This window comes from Athene noctua, chromosome Z (assembly GCF_965140245.1).
Source record: "Athene noctua chromosome Z, bAthNoc1.hap1.1, whole genome shotgun sequence".
In the NCBI taxonomy this organism is placed as follows: domain Eukaryota; kingdom Metazoa; phylum Chordata; class Aves; order Strigiformes; family Strigidae; genus Athene; species Athene noctua.
In genome coordinates, this window is record NC_134077.1 from 42240432 (window position 1) to 42262143 (window position 21712).

The 21712-nt window shown below is 47.2% G+C and overlaps 1 protein-coding gene across 4 annotated transcripts in view; it reads left to right on the plus strand.

Moving 5' to 3' along the window:
• The first annotated feature begins 607 nt into the window (after positions 1-607).
• The window catches only part of SLC49A3 (solute carrier family 49 member 3), a 28275-nt gene continuing 7170 nt past the window's right edge, over positions 608-21712 (plus strand). For 2 of the 4 annotated variants that reach the window (XM_074933172.1, XM_074933171.1), the window contains exons 1-7: positions 608-760; positions 11845-12003; positions 12857-13076; positions 19043-19119; positions 19237-19374; positions 19937-20053; positions 21486-21638. In XM_074933172.1, coding sequence (XP_074789273.1) covers positions 632-760; positions 11845-12003; positions 12857-13076; positions 19043-19119; positions 19237-19374; positions 19937-20053; positions 21486-21638 — 993 coding nt within the window. In that variant the 5' untranslated portion in view covers positions 608-631. Of the gene's footprint in view, positions 1005-1728; positions 2366-11844; positions 12004-12856; positions 13077-19042; positions 19120-19236; positions 19375-19936; positions 20054-21485; positions 21639-21712 lie in introns of all 4 variants that reach the window. The other 2 variants (XM_074933173.1, XM_074933174.1) reach the window with 2 other exon arrangements.

A 21712-nucleotide genomic window follows, 5' to 3' on the forward strand; every position in this document is an offset into this window, starting at 1 on the left:
TGTTACTGCTGTCTGCAGCATAATCAGTCATATAAAACCATAACCAGACTGTACATCCCGTGGCTGAGAGACCTCTGTGGGTCTTAACATCCTCCTTTTATTATTCTCAAGTCCTTTTTCTACTCCAGTAAGCCATGACCCTTGATAGAGCTGCTCCCACAAGACTTCTCCCTTCTACTGCCACTAGCAACCCCAGTCACTGAAGCTCTCTGGCACTGCCCCGAGGCAAGAGCTAACGGTGGTTCTTAAGATAAGGCAGAGCATCAGTGATGTTGCTGTTGTTTTAAACGACATGCGGGGCAAGAGAGGGGTTTTCTCTCCAAGAGCCTTAGCAGGCACTTGCCGAGCACTTTAGAAATCCCGTTTCGAAGCACCGGGCTTTTCCAGGCTGCCAAGAGCAACAGGGCAAACCCGGCTTCGCGCAGCCCAGCACCCGCGGGGAACGGCTGTCCCTCGCTTTGACGCGGCTCCGCCGGGCGCGCCCGCACTGCTGGCCCAGGCTACGGGCTGGGCTGTGCCGTGCCGTGCCCGGCGGCAGACGACGGGGCTGCCAGCCCGCCCCGCGGAGGCCGGCGGGCGGGGCCGGCGGGGCGGGGCGGGGCCGTTCCGTGCTGCGCCGCGCCGTGCCATCATGGAGGGTGCTGAAGCAGCGAGCCTACTAGGCGAGCGCGGCCTGGGGCGGCTGGCGCAGTTCAAGACCTACCGGCGGCGGTGGTTCCTGCTGGCTGCCGTGTGCCTGCTGAACTGCTCCAACGCCATGGTGAGTGCGGCGCGGGGGCGGCACCGGCCTGGCCGAGACCCGCCGCTCGCTCGGCTTTCCCCGCCGCGAGGAGACGCTCCCGCTGCGCGGCTGGCGGAGCCCCCGCAGCCGGGGGGATGCGCGGGCCGCGGCCGCACAGGGCATCGGGGACTCTCCTTCGGAGGGGCAAGGGCGGCCTCGCGCAGGGGGGAGCGGAAAGGAGCAGCTGCCGGCGGCAACCGTGAGCGCAGGGGGCGCAGAGCAGGTAGGACAAACAGCCCTCTCTCCTGCCTGCTTGTGCCGGCGCTCTGGAGAGCAACTCTGGCTGCTGCTGCCGAGGGAGGATGGGGTGACAAGGAGCCAAAACCACCTCCTGTCTCTTCCTAGAAGCAGCCAGGCAATCTTCAGGGCTCTGCCCCGGTGCCCTGTCTCATACCCACCGCTTCATCCTTGGACTCAACGGCAGTCGCACAGCGCAGAGAAGCCTCAGCCTGGCCGTGCCGTAGGGACCGAATAAGCGCCTTTTCCTTCAGAATTTTGTTTCTCTGGTTACGCCTTCTGCACACCTCCCTTTCTGACCGGTGGGATCCGGGACATAGGGTGGTGAGGAGGCAAGCGCAGGATGGGGCGGAGGATGTGTGTGATCTAGAAGGGCACAGCAGGAAGTACTGCAGCGTCAAGCAAAATGTATCCTGGCTGCACATCTGAAATTGCTGCCGTGTCCACTTTGTAGGCCATGGGGAAGAATAGAAAGTATTCAGCGTCTGTGGGGGTCACATGTTTCAAACCAAAGAATAGGAAAACAGTGTTGATACCCATTGGGTAGAGAAGTATAAGTTAGCTCTGCCTTATTGCTGGCCTATGACAGCAGAATTATCTGATCACAAAAAGCAGCAAGTAGGTTTCCTTTTGGGGTCTATTGAACATACAGAACAGCATAGGAGTGATTCTGCATACATACTGCTATGTGAACTTCCTATTGCTTACAGGTACTTTATTCTGAAAGACCCGAAAAAAGGGAATAAGTATCACACCCCACCTGTTGAACAGTTTTACTAAGTTTGGTGATTACAAAGATAACACATAAAGTTTTGCCTTACCAAGTATACAAGATGGAAACCCAAATCTCTGCTCACCAAGTCACTGAGGACGTTGTTGAGACTGTTGAGACTGATGAAGAATCATTCATGTGCTTGAGGATTACCATGCTGTGAATGCAGGCAGTCTGGCAGCCAAGATCAGGCACTGCAACCTGCAAACATTTTAATGCTGGAAGAGTAGGTGTTCCATGATGCAAGACTGATGGAGGAGAGAAATGGAAAATCGTAGTGAGAATTTGGCTGTATATGGAAAACTAAAAAATGAATGTGCCTTCTCAAGCAGAAGTCAGCGTATCCTTTAAGAGTATAAAAAACTGGTCTGCAGAAAAGCAATGTGAAGCCCTGCTGCTTGCTTGCAGTTAAATTGACACAGCACAAGAACATTATGTAGCAAGAAAAAAAAAAGCCCCACCCTGCTAGAAATGTACCGTGACAGCATAGGTGAAGGAAGCTGTACAAAACCTTTCCAGGATGTCTTGTCACACTTTGCTGAAACTGGAGTGAAACTAGAGGGTTACTTAAAAAGGTCATTTCAATGCATCTGCAAGTATAACTGTGTCCTGAGTCATGTTACTGAAAACTTTGTAGCCCTGAAAGGTTGTACTGTTGTCTGTCTGCTTGGTCTCTTGCCAACTTCTTGACTGTCCACAATATTACTTTCCCACAGTATGAATTTAAGCTAGAACTCCACTACTTCAAAACTGGTGTTTCATAAATATCCTAGGGCAGAAATACTGTTTCTAAGCCACTGCAAAGGTCTGGCATGGCAAGTATGCTGACGTATAAAGTTGTAACCAAACATTTCCTGATGCTAAAGTTTCTCCTAAAATGTTCCTGATAAAAAGCACATTAAAATGGAGGGAGTGGTTAAAGGCCATGAAATCAAAGTGGTTGGTTGCTGTTTAAAAGTTCCAGATGGAAAGATTAATTTACTAGTTCTGTGGTGTGAAAATTCTCTGGCAGGTTGTGTTCTCAATTCCTGTGCAGATACTGCTGCCACTTTGTTCTTTGTATTTCTGTCAGGCTGTCTGCATGTTGCGAGGACACATGACTTGAATTGTCTGACTGGGAAAGAACACATGTGCTAGACCAAGCTTCCAGGATGATTCTCTATTCTCCACTCTTACCTATTCACACATGCAGTTTTCTATTGTATTTCTAGTCTTCAGTGTCACAAAAAGTGGCAGACGGGAGACAATTCTGAGAGGGAGAGACTGTCAGTGTCAGGAAGGCAAGGTAGAAACAACTTTATTTCAGGAAAGTACTTGGTCATGCAGCAAAGACAGGCTGAGAAAGGAGTATTTCTTAGTTCGGTCTATTTTAGGATTAAAATTGAGCAAAGCCACACAAGATCATGTGGTGATGAAAGGGGCACTCTGCCCTACTTCCTCCTGGTTGACATCATCATGTGAAATCCCTCTTTTAACCACAGCATAGTGGGGTAAATATAATATAAGGGAGACTTTTACAGCAACAATAAGTTGTTGAATTTATTCTTGAATCTTTATCCGAGTTTAAAAGCCTCTGTTTCTCCCTGCTGTACAAAGTGAGTACTATCTTACCAGGGATTGGTTCTCAATTCCTAAATACAGCTATACTGGAAATTCTTAGCTGAAAATGTAGTGTATGAAACCCATGTATTATCTTAAGAATGCCATAAGTAGGCATCACTATAATTCACTTGCTGCCTGAAGGGTCCTGAAAGAGTTGGCAGATTTGCTTGACAAGCCACTGTCCATGATTAACCTGAAATCATGGGTAACCAGGGAGATCCCATTGGACTGGAGGGTGGCAGATGTGACACCCATCTACAAGAGAAGCAGAAAGGATAATTCAGGAAATTATAGACTTGTCAGTCTGACCTCAGTGCCAGGGAAGGTCATGGAGCAGGTCATCTCGAGTGCCATTACAAGTCATATAATGGATAACCAGATGCTCAGGCCCAGTCAGCATGGGTTTATGAACGGCAGGTCCTGCCTGACAAACCTGATCTCCTTCTACGACAGGGCAACCTGCTTATTGGATGAGGGAAAGGCTGTAGATGTTGTCTACCTTGACTTTAGCAAGGCCTTTGACACCGTTTCCCACAGCATTCTCTGGTGAAACTGGCTGCTCATGGCTTGGATGGGCACAGGCTTTTCTGGGTAAAAAACTGTCTGGATGGCCGGGCCCAAAGAATGTGGTGAATGGAGTTAAATCCAGTTGGCGGCCAGTCACGAGTGGTGTCCTCCAGGGCTTAGGTTTGGGGCCACTCCTGTTTAACATCTTTATTGATGATCTAGACGAGGGGTTTGAGTGCACCCTCAGTCAGTTTGCAGATGACACCAAGTCGGGTGGGAGTGTTGATCTGCTCGAGGGTAGGGAGGCTCTGCAGAGAGACCTGGACAGGCTGGAGCCATGGGCTGAGGCCACCTGTAGGAGTTTCCATAAGGCCAAATGCCGGGGGCTGCCCTTGGGCCACAACAACCCCCAGCAGCTCTACAGGCTTGGGGAGGAGTGGCTGGAGAGCTGCCAGTCAGAGAGGGACCTGGGGGTGCTGATTGACAGCCGGCTGAACAGGAGCCAGCAGTGTGCCCAGGTGGCCAAGAAGGCCAATGGCATCCTGGCTTGTGTCAGCAATAGCGTGGCCAGCAGGGACAGGGAAGGGATCTTACCCCTGTACTCGGCACTGGTGAGGCTGCACCTCGATGACTGTGTTCAGTTTTGGGCCCCTCACTACAAAAAGGACATTGAATGACTCGAGCGTGTCCAGAGAAGGGCAACGAAGCTGGTGCAGGGTCTGGAGCACAGGTCGTACGGGGAGCGGCTGAGGGAACTGGGGGTGTTTAGTCTGGAGAAGAGGAGGCTGAGGGGAGACCTCATCGCCCTCTACAGCTACCTGGAAGGAGGTTGCAGAGAGCTGGGGATGAGTCTCTTTAAACAAGAAACAATCAATAGGACAAGAAGGAATGGCCTCCAGTTGCACCAGGGAAGGTTTAGACTGGATATTAGGAAGCATTTCTTTCCAGAACGGGTTGTTAGGTGTTGGAATGGGCTGCCCAGGGAAGTGGTGGAGTCCCCATCCCTGGAGGAGTTTAAGAGTCGGGTTGACATAGCGCTGAGGGATATGGTGTAGTTGGGAACGGTCAGTGTTAAGTTAATGGTTGGACTAGATGTTCTTTAAGGTCTTTTCCAACCCAGATAATTCTGTGATTCTGTGTGATTCTATGAAGTCCTGGGTAGAGAGGTTCTGACCACAGCTAAGCTTAGATAATTGTTTCCCAGCTGTCTCTTGCAGCAGTCCTGGTGAGCGGTTATGTAACTATGCCTGCAGTTGCTCCTCAGATTTGTTTTGCTAAATTAATGCTGTGATTTTGAGAGTGTGAGGTTTTTTAAGCTGAAGATTTAATGTTTAAGACTATTCACAGTGTGTTGACAGCTGCTGTAGCAGTGAAGTGCTGAGGCAAATACCTCCTTCCTTGTTGCCTCCTTCCTGTGAAGCTGAACAGATGGAAACTTTGTGTTTCACAGGAAAACTCTTGCCTTAGCTGGTGTCCTGGTTTAGCTAAGATAGAGTCAAGTTTTCCCCAGCAAAGAGAGAGGGGGAAGGGATCTCCAGCCGGGTTATTCATACCATGCTGACGTCAGGTCCAGGGGCGGAGTCTTTTTACTTTCACTTCTGGTTTTGGGGGTTGCTATACACGCGGCGGGCTTGCTCCTTGACCATTTAGTGGTATTTCTCTGTATATCTTTTGTCTTGTTCACTGTTATTGCTGTTCATTCTTATTATCATTGTTACTGTTGTTCAGATTGTTCTATCACTCTGTTGTATTAAACTCCTTGTTACTTTAGCCCGGGTCTGTGCCTAACTTCCAGCCCGACCGGCCGCCGGTGGGGGAGGTGCAATGGCAACGTGCTCTCTGATCCCGGCAGGAGCTAAACTTGCACACACAGGGGACAGAGAAATGCACAGAAGAATGAAACAGAGTGTTTCCTACCCTGTTCTGTGCTTGTCAGCATGAGCAAGCTGGGCAAGAGAAGGAGAGCAGAAGGTTGGAGCTGGCTCAAATGTGGCCAGGTGGTTCCTGACTCACCAGCCTGTAGGACTTTCACCACTGCTAAATGTACTGGGGAGAGGAAGGAGAGCTGCAGAAGTGGAGACTAGCATGCTCCAGGGCAGGGTGCACAGGCTCCTCGCCCACACCTGCTGTCTGCTCCAGCAGTGCTCCTGTAGATAAGCATGCACACACAGATGCTGCTGCCTGGCTGTTGTGTCCTGCTAGTCCTCCTGAGAGCCATAGAGTCTAAAAGTGACATCTAGGCAGGGATCTGACCTTTCTGAAGATCACACCTATATCCTAGGCTGCTTTATCAGTATGGACATCTTCAGTAGAGGCCAGGAGCTGTTTACTTCCAGACTATGTGTCCTTTTAGCCTTGAAGATGAGGAATCAGGTGTAAGGGCTTCATAGCCTGGTCACAGTGAAAGAAGAGGCAGCCTCTGTGTCTCAAAAAGCCATCCTACATCATGTTTAAAGCAGTATCTGGGGGCATGGGAAAGATCATGCTGCAGGCAGTGCCTGCCTGGGAATCAGCAAGCTGCGCCTGTTACAGAGCAGAAGGTAAGTCATCCCCCTTGGTTCCTCCTTCTTAAGATATACATAAAAGGTATTACAGGGGGCATTGCTACACTGTGCAGCTATACAGTATGCCAGACAGTGAAGAGCACTCCATGTGGCAGCCTTTGCTAGCTGGTACCACCACTGATGGCAAAATGGCTTAATTTCCACCCTGCCTGATTGCATGTGCTTGCCACTCTGCAAACTATTTTGCTTTTCACTTTTAGAATCTTCATTTGTAGATGTACACATTGGTTAACAGCCCGCCTTTCTTGAAAAACAGTATTTTTGATACTGCTTCTGTCAGATTTGCACCTGGTTATATGTGTCAATTTGTCATTACTGCTCTTTGAGCTCCAAAAATCCTGGAGCTGTGTTTATTTATACTGCCTTCTGCAGCTCTTGCCTATTTCTTACCAAAGTGTAGAGTCTGTATGGAGTCCTGTCTTCAGCCATCACCTTGCTACCATTGTAGACAGAGTGGCTCACAGCCCACCAGTAACCTCCCAAGGAAGTGGGAGGGAAACCAAATGTTGGGCTGCCATGAAGTGGGTGGAAGGAAACTGGGTCCTGCAGGTGAAGTAGGTCCTGGAGAGTCTGTGCAGGACTGAAAACATTAAATGCAATAGGCTAGAGGAACTGAACCTTTAGAAGATGGAGACAGAAGGGTAATGAAAGCAGGAAGAAGACTAGAGGGTTTGGGCTGATTATGGAAGGAAGAGGGCTGGATTAATGTTTGAGAATCAGTTAAGGGTTTACAAGGGTATCGGAGCAACAGTGAAGTTTAGAAATGGGGGCAGGATGAGAACAGCTGTAGCCTGTTCTTGGTAACAGGAATGCCCAAGCAGACCTGCAATTAAAGGAGAAGGGAGCAGGCAGTCTCTCAGAGGTGCAGAAGAGAAAACAAAATGTCAGCTAGAAGAAAGCTAAAGCAAATGGAGGGAGAGCTGAAAGTGGAGCCAGTACCCCTCCAACATCAGTACCAGTCAGATGGTTTGAATTTCAGTGCACTTACTTCCTTGGTGGTTGCACATGCTTCACTGTTAAAGGAGGTGTGGAGGGGACTCTCCTGTAATTGAAGATATAAATAGACTGAGAGGAAAACATTTTCTGTCCATTTTCTTGTCTGCAAGTCAGGAAGAGACATTGACAAGGGGCTGGACTTGCTCTGTTCTGCTGTTGTAACATCCACTGAGCTGCCTTCAGAGCAGCACATATGGACATGGATGTAGGGGTACAGTGTGTAACACAGTCTCCCCTTGATGCCTTCTAGGGATGGAGCATGGCTATCCAATCAGCCAGCTGTATGCTGAAAGCAGTGAAAGCTTCTGCTGTAGTTCAGTGCAAGCCAGAACAGGTTCACAAGGTCTCCAAGGGACCTGCTGTCCTTTTCATCCGTTTCTGTGCCCACTGTGTAGAGCACAAGTTTTTGTAGTGAAGAGTTTGTGCTGCGGTATGACTTCCTGCCCAGACTAGCATGCACTGGAGCTTTTGCTGCCTCTAAACTCAGAAATAGCAGTGAGATGAACATGCTTCCAAGGCTTAAGCTTAGGAGAGGGGAAGAATGTGGGAACTACAGTTCTTGCATTTGGAGAACAAATGGTGTATGTTATTACAGCAGCTATTTCAACATCCTGCTAGATGCATATCTGAAGGGTGGGAAGAGTCCATCCCAAATGCTGAACAATCAGATACTGTGGTCTACAACACGAGTGATGATGGCCAGTGATACTGGATTTATGCTACAGCAGGAGCTGTCATTTGAGAACAAATAATGCAATACCTGTAAGGTTGGGCTCACAAACCCATTGGGGTTGTTTGGTGTTCAAAGGCAAGAGTCCCTGTGCTTGAGTGGCTCTGCATGGTCTTCTGTGTAGATGACTTGACCTAACTGTGCTGTGACTGAGAGAGTGGACTCCTGCTGACCTCCAACATCATCCACTCCAAACTTGTTAAACAGCCCAGCCGTGTTCTGCTGTGGGGACTTCACAAGGTAGTTGTTGAGCAGTCAGGGTGTGGGACCCTAAGATGGGTGCATCTAAAGCCTCAGACACAAGCACTCCTGATCTGTGGGGTGCCAAGCTGGGAATTTTGTCGAAGTTTGTGAAAGGTTTTGGCTAATTGTAGCCCTGACAAGGCTCAGAAGGGACCTAAGGCATAATGGGTGAATGGAAATTGCTTGTCACCATTGCAAGTTAGGAAGAAACATTGACAAGGGGCTGGACTCTCCCAGTTCTGCTGTTGTAACATCCATTGAGCTGCCTTCAGAGGAGCACATATGGATATGGATGTAGCAGTGTGGTGTGTAACACAGACTCCCCTTGATGCCTGCTGCACCTCTAGGTCTGTGTGGCTACACAGTCCATGGAGTGCAGCTTGACCAGATGACAGGGCATATTTCCACAAAGTGAGGCTTGTGCAGGGACTGAAAAAGTATGTAGACAACCCTGCAAAGACAGAGGTGTCTGTCTGTTTCTCCTTCCTTTATCTGTCCCATGAGCAACCAGCTTTTGGGGACTGGCATCCTGTAACCCCACACATTATCTCTTCTCCTGAATCTGTCTCTGTGATCTACAGTGAGGATCTTTGGTACTGGTTTTGTTGTGCTGAAGCTCAGTTAAGACAGTGACCCTTGGGGAGTGGCGGAGAGAGGAACCTCTCTGTCTCTATTCTACATCTTTAGAGGTTACAGTGCTTAGACCTCACCAGAGAAGAACTGCATTATCCTCACTCTGTTCTGCCTGAGGGAGACAATTATCAGGGCAGTCCCTGACGAAGTACCAGCCATGGCAGTGCAGAATTTCACAAACATGTAGGATAAGGGCTCTAGCTCCCTGTGGAAGGGCTTGGTAAGTACTGTGAATGAAGTCCTTGTAGCTGGGAAAACCAAAAGCATACTTGCTTAGCACAGAAATTTCCGTGGCAAAATCTCAGAGTGACATCTCTTTGTTGCAGGGGCAGTCACTTTGACCACAGCTACACCTCAAGCTCCATTGCCCAGTTCTTAATTTCTCTGTTAGAGCAACGTATTTCCTGCCTGAATGGAGGCAGAGACATACTTTTTCTCTCCAGACCCATAAAAAGAAACCCACTTCCTATTTTGAAGAACTAACTCAGGCTTGGACAGGCTGCAACTTCCCACCTCCTGTGTTCTCACACACATATGCCAGACCTGGAGCTTTTGCTTGGGATAGAGATACAGGGCAGCCCAAATGCTTGCTTTTCAGCAAGGAATGGTTCTACTAGTTCTAATGGAAACATGACAGAGTGCTTGATAACAGCTTGCCTAAGTATATACTGGCACTGAATAAAAAATGCTGTGCTCTGTCTTGTGGCACCATTTTCCTAATGATGTCATGCATAGGTGAGCCTGGTATGTGGAGAAATAGGAGGGGCAAAAATGTACTCCAATACAGTTTACAAAATGTATCATCTCTTTAATTACACTGTTTCCTGATAGAGTGTTTCATCACCACCACCCCCACGTGGAAGGCAGCAAAGAACTGAGAATTGCTGCTGCTGGAAATACACAGCTGGGTTTTGTTTAGCAGCAGTTTAGCATCCTATAATCAAACTAATGTTTATTAGTTAGTGATGCTTGAAATGTTTAAACAGATAGGTTAGCATTAAGCGTTTAAAGTCCCATTCCAATCTGATGGGGATCAGTTCTGGAAAAACAAAGGTGGGTGAAATTTCTTCCTGAGACAAGACAGTAACATCATTCCACTATATTATTTCAAGGATTTTTTTAAAAAGCTCATTTTATTAGAAGTCTGATGCAAGTCTCCCAGTGAGCTGGAATAAACTTCTTGTTGTCTAACAAGACTACAGTTCCCCTAGCACCTAGCATCTTCACTCACCTAATTGTAGAAGCTGAGTAAACACCAAATCCACCCCCTGCCAGACCTTTGTCTGATCCCACATGGGTGTGTCTGAGCCCAGCATGACACTCTGAGCTTCATGTTGAAAGCAGGAGCATGTCAGCTCCTTTCAGAGAAGAGTAAGGGGCTGATGCTAGGGGTCCTTGCCAGGACACTGATAATACATTCATAACTTCTATGTTACTGCCACTTATTGAATCCCTGCTAGGAGAAAACCCTATCTAAACAATGAGTTGCAGGTGGCTATTCTCACACAGTGACACTAAGAAAAAAAAAAAAAAAGCCTATCTCCCTTTCTGTTTCCCTTTAATGTGCTAGTTTTTATGGTCCGTAGCATTTAAAGAGTGAATAAGAACACTGCAAATAACAAGTATCAGAGTGTAGGTACATACCTTCCTCTGAGGTTAACCAAGCCCTTTTTTAGTTACACATTAATGGGTCAGTTGATGCTGTCTGCGGGAAGAAGGCTGTGAAAAGGAAGCTTGTGGTCGCAGAGAATGGGTACCTGGAAAGAGACAGTTGCTAGAGTTTTTTTGTAGGAAGCTATAGCTGAAGTTTTTGTTCATGTTTCTGTGAAGTTTATCATCTTGAGTATTCAGAAGCTGCAAGATCATATTCTAACAATGGAGTAGCTTACATCCATGTAATTGAAACCTGTTCTCAGGTTAGGCCAGTCTTTTTGAGAAGCACCAGAGAGGGCATCTTCACAAAGAATCCACAGAAACATCCTTAAATTTGCAGTAGTACCCTCATTTCTTTCTTGTGGCCATGATCTCAGGACCTGATTTGAGGATCAAAGCAGGCCTTGTCATTCCTCAAAGAAACCAGAAGCAGAGAGCAACCTTAGGAAACCAGTGCCTTAAACAAGGTAGTAAAATATTTTCAGATATGGCACTGGAAGGAAAAGATGGATAGTTATTAAAGTACTTCTTGTGTTTTCATGTATGTGTTTTGATATAGCAAATAATGCAGATTTCTAGGGCCCCTCCTAACTGTTGAGTGTGTGTAGGCCAGCATGGAATAATGTCTCTCTTGGCTGACACATAGCAAATTCGTTCTTACAAGGCCACAACCAATGCAACCATAAATACCAGACTGAGTTTAAGAGACTTCTAGTTGCAGAGAGGAGATGGCAGCCTCTGTTTTGTTTATGCTAACACAGAAGGATCACTTATGGTTAATATCAGGTAAATAAGTGCATCAGGGGCCAATGTGTTCAACCTGGTGACACAAAAAGGTACTGACCTCTGCTTCTGCCAGCTCCCAGCAGGACTAGGGGACTGAGGATGAGGTAGTGAAATGGATGAGATGTTCAGGGCCAAGATAATGATGATACCAGTGGTAAAATAGTCCTAGCCTGTGTAACTGCAGACACTGGGTGCTTGAATGTTTCTTATCAGCCTTAACATCCTAAGTTCAGGAAGGAACTAAGATAGTGAGCCCTTTCGCAACTCAGACAGTTTGAGGGGATGCTGAATTTCTGGTAGAATTGTTCATGCTTACCCATCTTTGTTCTCTACTCTGCAGCTGTGGCTGACGTTTGCTCCTGTGGCTGATAAGACAGCTGCCTACTTCCACATTTCCCTGGAGATGGTCAACTGGCTCTCAATAGTGTATCTCCTCATCTCAATCCCATTTGGTCTGGTGTCAACATGGGTTCTCGACAGCGTGGGGCTCAGATGTGCTGTGAGTTGAACTGTTCTGTTTCACTGAGGGCATTTCACCTAGAGACAGCAGTAGCTGCACAAAGCACTAACACACATATTGTAAATGGGAGTCTTTAGTAATAGCTGTCACATCACCTCTGAGGTGGGGAGCAGTGGGAAAAGTGGATAACATTGCATCCCTACTTGCCTTTTCCTACTTAATTTTTTTCTTGTGTTAGCCAACTGACAGGGACAGATGCTGTGAGCCGACTCTGTGAAGAGCTTGCTGTAATTGGGTACCATTTGCTATGGAAAAGTGTTAGCACAGGTGTTTTGTTTGTAGGGCCAGTTTAAGGAACAGCAGGGCAGGGTGCAAGCAAGGGACCCCTGTCAGCTCAGACTTTGGTCTGTGTTAAGCCACCTTGGGAGCTCTCCAGAGTCTTCCCAGAAGCATGAGTGTTGTGGAATGTGGCACTGAAACACTAGCATGCGAGTGGTATAGCAGAACATTTGAAGGACCTGTATGCTGGATGACTCATTGCCATGATCTTTGGATTGCCACAGAAAAATATGGGTGGTGGCACAAACTTGCAGTGTAGTTAGTGAACTTTGGATTTCTCATCAATTCCATGACAGTGTCTGATGTCTTCCATAAGCCACATTGTGGTGTAGTTCTCATGTGGGGCCAGGATATCCCCTTCCTCCCTAAGGAGATGGGTAACTCACTGTTCGATCAAGAACATCCTGCAGTGGCCCAAAGGGGTGGGGATGGTCTGCAGGTAGCTATCCATGCAGTGATTACTAACCTATAGGCTTCTGAGACCTGTTCATGCTACTCTGCATTAAGTTCTGCCCTTCAGGCTTTAGCATGCAACCCCTGGCTGTTTCTGCAGGTGATCCTGAGCGCATGGCTGAACATGATGGGAAGCATCATCCGGATGTTTGGCATCCTGAAGTTCCTGAGCTTGGGTTCCCAGAGTTACTGGTACCTGTTTACTGGGCAGTGCCTCTGTGCACTGGCACAGCCCCTTATCATCTTTTCACCGACAAAACTAGCAGCACTATGGTTCCCAGACCACCAGAGAGCAAAAGCAAATATGATTGCATCAATGTGTAAGTGATAGCTGCAAAGTAATATTGCTGCCTCCCAGAACTTGCTAGATATTTTGCCAGGAACACCTCTGTAGTATAGCCATTTGCCCCTGCAAATACATCTCCACTCAAGAGTGTCATAGCCATGTGCAATAAACTAGTGCCTTCAAGGCCCCACAAGACAGGCAGGCATTTCCATGCTTGGGGAGCAAGAAGTGGACCTTACCCACATCCAGGTGCAAAGTTCAAAGTAAGTCACCCAGGCTCCCAACCTCCTTCCTCTCTGCCATGATGAGGTGATCATCTTTGCCTAAATACTGTAGAGATTGGGGACAGCCCTCAATGTTACTAAGTCTAAAGTCTTCAGTGGCCTTAATTCTGCATCATGTTGAGAAGGTGTCCAACTTGCATGTGATACCAGTGGTCACAATTGCTAAATTCTGGATAGAGGTGAGGCTGCAGCAGCAGTTTTGTCCACCAGTTTGTGCAGTAGCAAGGCCGAGCATGTATTCCCAAATGGTATTTATGCATGCACAGATAAATAGACTCAGTTGGTCACACAAACATATTGGGGATGCTAAATGCAGCAGGACTACCCACGCAGAAACCACATCTGCCTTGCAAAGTGCTTGGAAGCTGGGACGCTGGAAAGGAAGCACCAGATATGGTTACTCCAATCTCATTCCTCTCTTGGCTCCTTTGGGCCCTGCTAGAGACAGGATACTGCACTTGACAGACCTGTTTCCTCCCTCCACGTGACATTTTCCCCAGCAGACAGAAGAGATCTTTTCCTTCTTTCTCCAAGAACCCAAAAGATGCCCTAGAAACTGGGCTGACTCACTGGCTTCAGCTGGGAAATCTTGCGGTACCTAATGTGTGGGGGATCCCCACCTGCCCTTCCCTCAAAATAGCCATCAATCACCTTCCCTCCCCACTGCTTGGAGTTGTGGGGAAAGGGTAGGCATGGGGAAAGGGCAGTATAGGAGCACCCCTATACATCTTTCCCAATGTTGTTGTAAACCTAGAGCATGCTAAACTGTTGTTTAGCGAGAATGGATTTATGGTGTCAGAACAAATAAATTCTTTTTGCACTGCCTTCCCTAGAATAGGGATGGATCTGATGGCTCACTGTGTTTCCCACCACTGAGACAGACTTTCACCTTCCCAGCTGGAGAAGCTCTGTCATCAGTGTGGTGCAGTACAAGTACTGCTAGGGACCACTGGGCACTTAGTCCTTCATTGCCCTGAAGGACCCCATCCTGCAGACAGCTTCTGCTTTTTAAGCGAGACAGCAGTCAGAGCAGCCAAAGAGCATTTCTTTCACATAGTGTCCTCAGCCTTTACAGGACTGAATTGATCTAACTATGGGAATGCATAAAACTGAAGAGCAAGGAACAGTGGAAACTCAAGACCTGAAGCTGTTCAATCTGTAGCATGCTGAGATATCAGTGTGAGAACTGAATGGGCTGTGATGGTTATCTGCTGCAACACCTGCATATTGCTGTCTACAGGACTTTCATTAATAATGTCTGGTTACACTCATTACTGTCTGCTATACAAAATCAGCATTTCATTTCAAGAAAGTTTGAATATTGCCTAGAAGAAGCATCTGTCACAGCCCCAGTCATTTACTCCAGTAGTTAATTACCTCACTGGCAAATGTCTACATGTTACTTCTTGTTTTGATGCTCCTTATCCCCCAGCTATTCAGTCTTGTGGCACCTGTTTGTCAGGTAGTTATGGTCAGCCACCTCTTATCTCCTTTGTCTAGAAAGCCTGAATAGCTCCAACCCAGTCACTTTACTGGTGCATTTCCCTTTGCCTCTCCCCATGTCTCCATGTCTGCCTGTTGCTCACATGAGCTTTTTCTCTCAGTTTGTTCCAGTTTTTCAATATCCATTTCCTGTGTTAATGCCAGAGCAGCACTCAGCTTTGCAATACTGTTGGTATCAGTGCTGCACACAGAAATTAGCCCTACAGCTTCCTGTCACTATCCCCACAGCTCTTATTAGTGCCTCTGGATAGGCTTCCCTGTGCTTGTGTGCAGGCAAAACTGGATCCTGCACCCATGATCCAGCTGAGCAGCTGAAATCACTATGTCTGAGCTGTGCTCTTGAGTATTTATTTTATCTTGGTCCTCCCCATCACTTGTAGAGACTTAGTCATGGAGAAACAGTGCAGGGCCAAGAACTGATCCCCCATGAAAACTATGAGAAATTCTACTGTGTCAGAAGAAAGATTTGCCTGAGTCCACTGAAGTGGCATCTGCTTTATCTGTGGGATTCTTCATTTGCTGTGTTTTGTCAGCATGTCAGCATTCTTCACCCTGCAGTTTTAGTGCACCAGTGTCACTGTCCACAAAATACACAGCCCAATTGCAGAATACTGCAAGCTAGAACCCCTGGACCATAATGTACAGTTAACTTCAGTGATCTCCTTTCCATTCTTAGTCTTGGCTCATATAATTTTTCTTCACAGGAAGAAAAGATGGCTGAAACCCTAAAATTACTCAGAAATTCAAACTTAGTCTTTTCAAATTTAAACTAGTGCTTGCATTTCCACCCCTCATCCATACCTACTAGAATTGCTTCAGCATGCTGTTAGTTCATGGAAACACCTGACAGTAGTTTTCAGGCAGTTCCCTAGAATGCCCAGGTGCATTTTACTCCAAAGGAGAAGCTTTAATCCATTTCCTTGGAAACTGTTGATCAATTGTGTCCATGTACTTAGAAGCAGGTAACATTTCATCAGGAGCATAAGCTAGTACTTTCCCAAGTACACAGCAGAAATGCTACAGTTGTGTGCTATTATTGATGCCTCAGCAGAATCACAGAACAGAAGTTTGAAGGCACCTCTTGGGATCATATCATCCAACACGCTGCTCAAGCAGGGTTGGCTAGAACCAGTTGCCCAGGGTCATGTCTTGTCAGGTTTTGACTATCTCCGAGGATAACCCTATGCTGCATCTTCTTTGAGCAGCTTGTTTCAGTGTTCAATCACCATCACAGTAAAAATGTTTATATTCAGACAGTTTCCTGTGTTACAGTTTGTGCCCATTGCCTCTTATCCTGACAGTGGGCACCACTGAGAAAAAAGTCTGGTTCTCTCTTTGCAATCTCTCATCAAGGTTCTTTTCTCCAGGCTGAACAGTCCCAGCATCTTTATACATAAGAGATGCTCTGGTCCCTTAATCATGTCTTTGGTCCTTGACTGGGCTTGCTCCATTAAGTGTGTATCTTTCTTTTATTGAGGAGCCCAGCACTGGGGTCAGCACTCCAGGTGCTTCTCACCAGGGCTGAGTAGAAGAGGAATGATCACACCTTCCATCTGCTAGCAGTGCTCTTCCTCATGTAGCCCAGAATGCTGTTGGACACCTTTCTGCAAGGGTGCATCACTGGCTCATGGTCAACTTGGATCCCATGTCCTTCTCTGCAAGCTTCTCCAGGCTGATCAGTCCAAGCTCTCTCAGTCTCTGCTCACATGACAGAAGCTCCAGTCCCTTAATCATCTCTTTGACCCTTTGCTGGAACAGTAAGTCTGTGTTTCCCTCATACTGGGGAGCCCAGAACTGGACATGATACTCCAGATGTGGCCTCACTAGTCCTGAGTAGAGGGGAAGGATCACCTCCCACTGACAGCACTCTCTGTAATGCAGCCCAGGATGCTGGTGGCCTTTGTCATGAGGTTGTGTTGCTAGCTCATGGTCAGGTTGGTGTCCAGGAGGACACCTACCCCTGACACCAGGTCCTTCTCTCCAGAGCTGCTTTCCAGTTGGTCAGCCCCAGTGTGTACTGGTGGATGGAGTTATTCCTCCTCAGATGCAGGTCTTTACATTTCCTCTTGTTAAACTTCACAGTGTTCCCCTCTGCCCATTTCTCCAACCTGTTGAGGTTCCTCTGAATGGCAGTATAGCCATCTCTTCTATCAGCCACTTCTCCCAGTATCATCATCTGCAAACCTGCTGTAGGTGTACTATGCCCTATCATCCAGGTTTTTTGTTAAGGTTAAACTGTATTGGCCCCTGTATCAACCCCTGGGGTGCACCACTAGTGACTGGCCTCCAGCTGGACTTCAAGCCAGTGAGGATTAGTCCTCTAAACCCAGCTGTTCAGTTGTCATTCAGTTAATCTGTCTACTTATCTAGCCAGTACTGTGTCAGCTTGTCTGCGAGGATGTTATAGGAAAGAGTGTCAACAGCCTTAGCAAAGCTGAGGTGAAAAAACATCCACTGCCCTCCCCTCATCCACCCAGCCAGTCATCTTACTGTACAAGGCTATTAAGTTGGTTAAGCATTTCTCCTTTGCTGACTACTCCTGCGCACCTTGTTGTCCTTCATGTGACTGGAAATAGTGTCCAGGATTAGTTGTTCCATGACCTTCCCAAGGATCAAAGTGAGACTGAAAGGCCTGGAGTTCCTTGGATTCTCCTTCTTGCCCTTCTTGAATATAGGAGTGACATTTCCTGTCTTCCAAGCCTCTTGGAATTGCCATGGCTTTTTAAAGATAACCAAGAATGGCCTTGCAGTGAAAACACTGTGCACTTCCTCACTTGCTCTCTTGCAGTGAAAATAGCCTCACCTTGCAGTGAAAACCCCCAGCACTCACTGGTGCATACCATGAGTCCTATGGACTTGTGTATGTCTGGTCTATTTAATGTTCCCTAACCTAGTCCTCCACTGAGGGCAAATCTTCCTTGCTCCAGAGTTTTACCTCTGGTCTCAGGGCTGAAGGCAGTCTTACCAGTAAAGACTGAGGTGAAAAAGGGATTGAATACTTTGGTCTTTTCCGTGTCCTTTTCAGTAAATCTCCTGCCCACCCAGCAGCAGGCCTACCTTGTCCCTAACCTTTCTTTTGCTGCTAATGTGCTTGTAGAAGCCATTCTTGTTGTCCTTCACATCTCTCACCAGACTAAATTCCTGGTTGGCTTGGCTTTCCTAACCTCATCCCTGCCCACTGCTAGACAATCAACTTCACTTTTTTGACCATTTGCAGAACATTGCCTTAAAGTTAAAAAATTGTTTCTGCACTTTTGGATGTTCCCAAGCTGAGTCCCAGAAGTGCTGCTTCACACACTGCTCAGCTGCAGCTTCACAACAATGCAACCCCCTACTCCAGTACAGACAAGTGTCCAAAATACTCTTGTGCTATGTAATTTTTGTAGTTGGTAGCAGAGTTCAACTTGTATGCCAGCTTGGGCTTTACTGAGGAAATGTATTGGCTTGAAAGTGTCAGGGATGATCTAGTGTCACTTTAGAGAGCTGTCATAGGGCTTTTCTGCTTTTCATGCCCTCTTGACAAAGATGACCAATTGCATCCTGGTGACCATTGGGAAGAGCATTGCTAGCAGCTTGAGGGAGGTCCCCTGTCCACATCTGAAGTTCTGTGTCCAGTTTTAGGCTCCTCAATACAAGAAGGAAATGGACATATGAGCATAAGTCCAGTTAAGAGCCCCTAAGACAATTAAGGGAATGGAGCATCTGTCATACCAGACAGGGCTGAGAGAGCTGGGGCTTAAGAAGGCTCAGGGGGATCTCTACCCACATGTATACATGCCTAATGGCATTGGGGGAGTAAAGAATGAATGGAAAGCACCTCTATTTGTTACTGTTGCTGTGTAACATCAGGATAGGTAATACGGATTCATCCGTCATTCTGTCCCTTCAGCTTAGCATTTCCTGAGTTAGCCTGGTGAGGGTGAGGACACTGTAATTCATAGATGTAAATCAGTTTACAGGAGTTAGGGGTTGTACAGAAATGGGTTTATAGAATGGGCTTCATGGGGGTGAGAGAACCAATGTGGCAACAGTAAGACCACACAGTCAACTTCTCCAAATGTTTCTCTTCTGGTTTCTCCCTGTATATGCGTTGTTCTCTCCCTACTCATTGCTCTGCTGCACACTGCAGCTCTGGTGCTGACTGGCAGTAGAGGTGGACACATGATTCAGACTGCTTGCATGAAAAAAGTGTCTCTGTTTTATTTCCTTCCAGCTAATCCCCTGGGTGTTCTTATAGCAAATGTGCTGTCACCTGCACTAGTTCCTGAAGGAAAGCACATCCCATTGATGGTAAATGAGAACTGCATTAATCAGCCAGATGGGCTGATTGGGGTCCAGCTGATTTATTGATTTGGAGGCAGTGGACCTGGAAAGACTGGTAACATGTCTTTACTTTGTGTTGTGTAGCTGGGTGTTTATGCTGTCCCAGCAGTAACAGCCTGCGCTCTAGCTACTGTGGGAATTCACGAGAAGGTTCCTCCAACACCTCCTTCAGCCAGTGCCACTACCTCCACCTCCCAGCCATTCCTTGTGAGTCTTAAAATGGTAAGTGCTGTAGAGAGAGAGACCAGTGCTGGAGTGAGGGGTGCAGCCCTGTCAGACAGGGATATGCTGGGGAATCTGCTGATAATGCTGACTCTGAACTCCACCAAACCCACCATGGAAACCCCCGGAAGGAAACCAGGATCCCTTCCTTCCACAGCAAGTGGAAGCCACTCACAGCAAAGCTGCAAGAGGTGCTATCTGACCATTCAGCTGTGGGCTGATTGCTGTTCAGCTAGCTCAAACAGGCACACCTGGGCTCATCCAAGAGGATAACACAAACTGAGCCTTCTAAGCAGATATGACAAGAGGTAGGACAGCACATGGCAAAGGGAAGGAAGAATTTGGGTACTGAAGAGATCCTTCCTCTCTACACAGTCCCCATTTTAACTTGTTCTCTGCCTGAACTGACAGGAGAGAGCCAAACTCTTCTAATGATCACTGGGTTGCCCCATTAACATTTCCAACTGAGGGGTCAGAGCCACTGACCCTCAAGTCTACTGTCACATCCAGGCCTTTTTTCTCCTTCCACTTGTATAAATGATATGTTAACTTCTTTCTCTAGCTCCTGAGAAACAAGCCATACATCATCCTGGCAGTGTGCTTTGGAGGAGGAATTGGGACATTCACCTGCTTTTCAGCTCTGCTAGAACAGATCCTTTGTGAAAAAGGATATTCAAATGTGAGTATTCCTCCTTTCCTCCCCATTGTCCACGTCATCTATGATATAATCAAAATTATTTTCCCTGATAGGAGACTCAAAGCAAAATGAAGACAGTTGAATATGCTGCACTGTTTCATATTTCTTATTTGCTCACATTATCTAATCTGCATTAAGCAGTACATTAATCCAGAGCAGTCAATCTCTCAGTATAATGGGTGATCTGCATTTTTATCACTGCCTATGGCCAGGCTCCCATTTGCAAATCAAACATTTACTCCTCAAACACTTTTTAGGAAAAAAGAGTATTGTGTTTTTTCTAAGCCATTCCAGAGCATTGATATCTATGCAGCCTTCTGACACCTTTCCCAGAGTGGGATGGGGCCCAGGCAGGCCCTAGATTGAAGCTGGAGGCAGGCTGAGGCCTTTTCCTCTTTGCACAGTCTTATATAAAGCCAGGACAGCAGAGAACTCACAGGTACTGTGACAGCTGTTATCCTTCCCATGACATGGGCCAGGTGCTGCGTTTACAATTGAGGACAGTGTGCACACAGCTGGTTCTTCCTGCTCTGTCCCTGCAATAGCAATACCTGGCTCAGTGCTCCATAGCCAGGTCACATTTGCACACTCCATTGTCTTTTAACTGTAAGGCTTTTAAACTTCGCAGCCTTGCTTTCTGTGCATCATGATTTTGTCTGCATGTGACTGGCTTGCCCTGGACCTTTAGTCCACAGAAGCTATTTCAGATACCCTTTCCTTCCAGTCTGCCCCCAAGGCTTGCAGATTTGTGAAAGCTTCCCCATACTTCCCCGGTGTCTGCATTTGAATTCTTACAGAACTGAAGGAGTGGACAAGCAAAGACAGTCACTGCAGGCAACAAAGCACGTACCCTACCCTAACTACTGCTCACTGCCTCTCTAATTATACCTCCTTGCTACAGCCAGGAAATTCTGTGCCTCATCTAACATGCTTTAGGGCTGCCAGCCTTGTGGAAGGCATTCCACCAGTGCAGGTCCCTGATAAGAAAAGGACCACAGGCATGATTATAAACAAGAGCAGATCCCAAGGCAGTTGGACCTGTTGCCACCAGTGTGGACAAGGCATTTGACTGGCCCCTGGAAAAGACAGGAACAGACTCACGCCTCAGCTGGAGCACTTAATGCAAGGGAACTGCTGCTGCTTTGTACTCAACCTCCCTTGCCAAGTGTGCAGAGACTTGTCATCATTGAGACTGTGGGAGTGCTGTGACCCTGCTATACCCACGTGTTTGTAGCAGCACCTGGGCCCTGTTATTTGCCACTTAGAACCCTCTGGAGGCCTCAGCTATTGGAAAAGGCAGGGAAGCTTTTCCCACCTCAGTAAGTGATCCACTAGCAGGACGCAGATGGGTCAGTGACATTAAAACCTCCTTCCTAACTGCTTTAGTTGCTCAGTTACTTGTTCTGTCCTCCAGGAATTTGCTGGCCTGAATGGTGCACTGTTCACAGTGTGTGGTTTGTTGGGTGCTTTCCTGCTAAGCCTGTATGTCGACCGGACAAGGAAGTTTATAGAGTCCACGAAGATTTGTTTCTGTCTGAGTGCACTTGCCAGCATTGTGTTCGCAGTGGTGAGTTCTCCCTTGCATTGCACCGTATCTGTGGGCTTAGTTCTGTTGCCATCTGATAAATTACCAACTCAAAC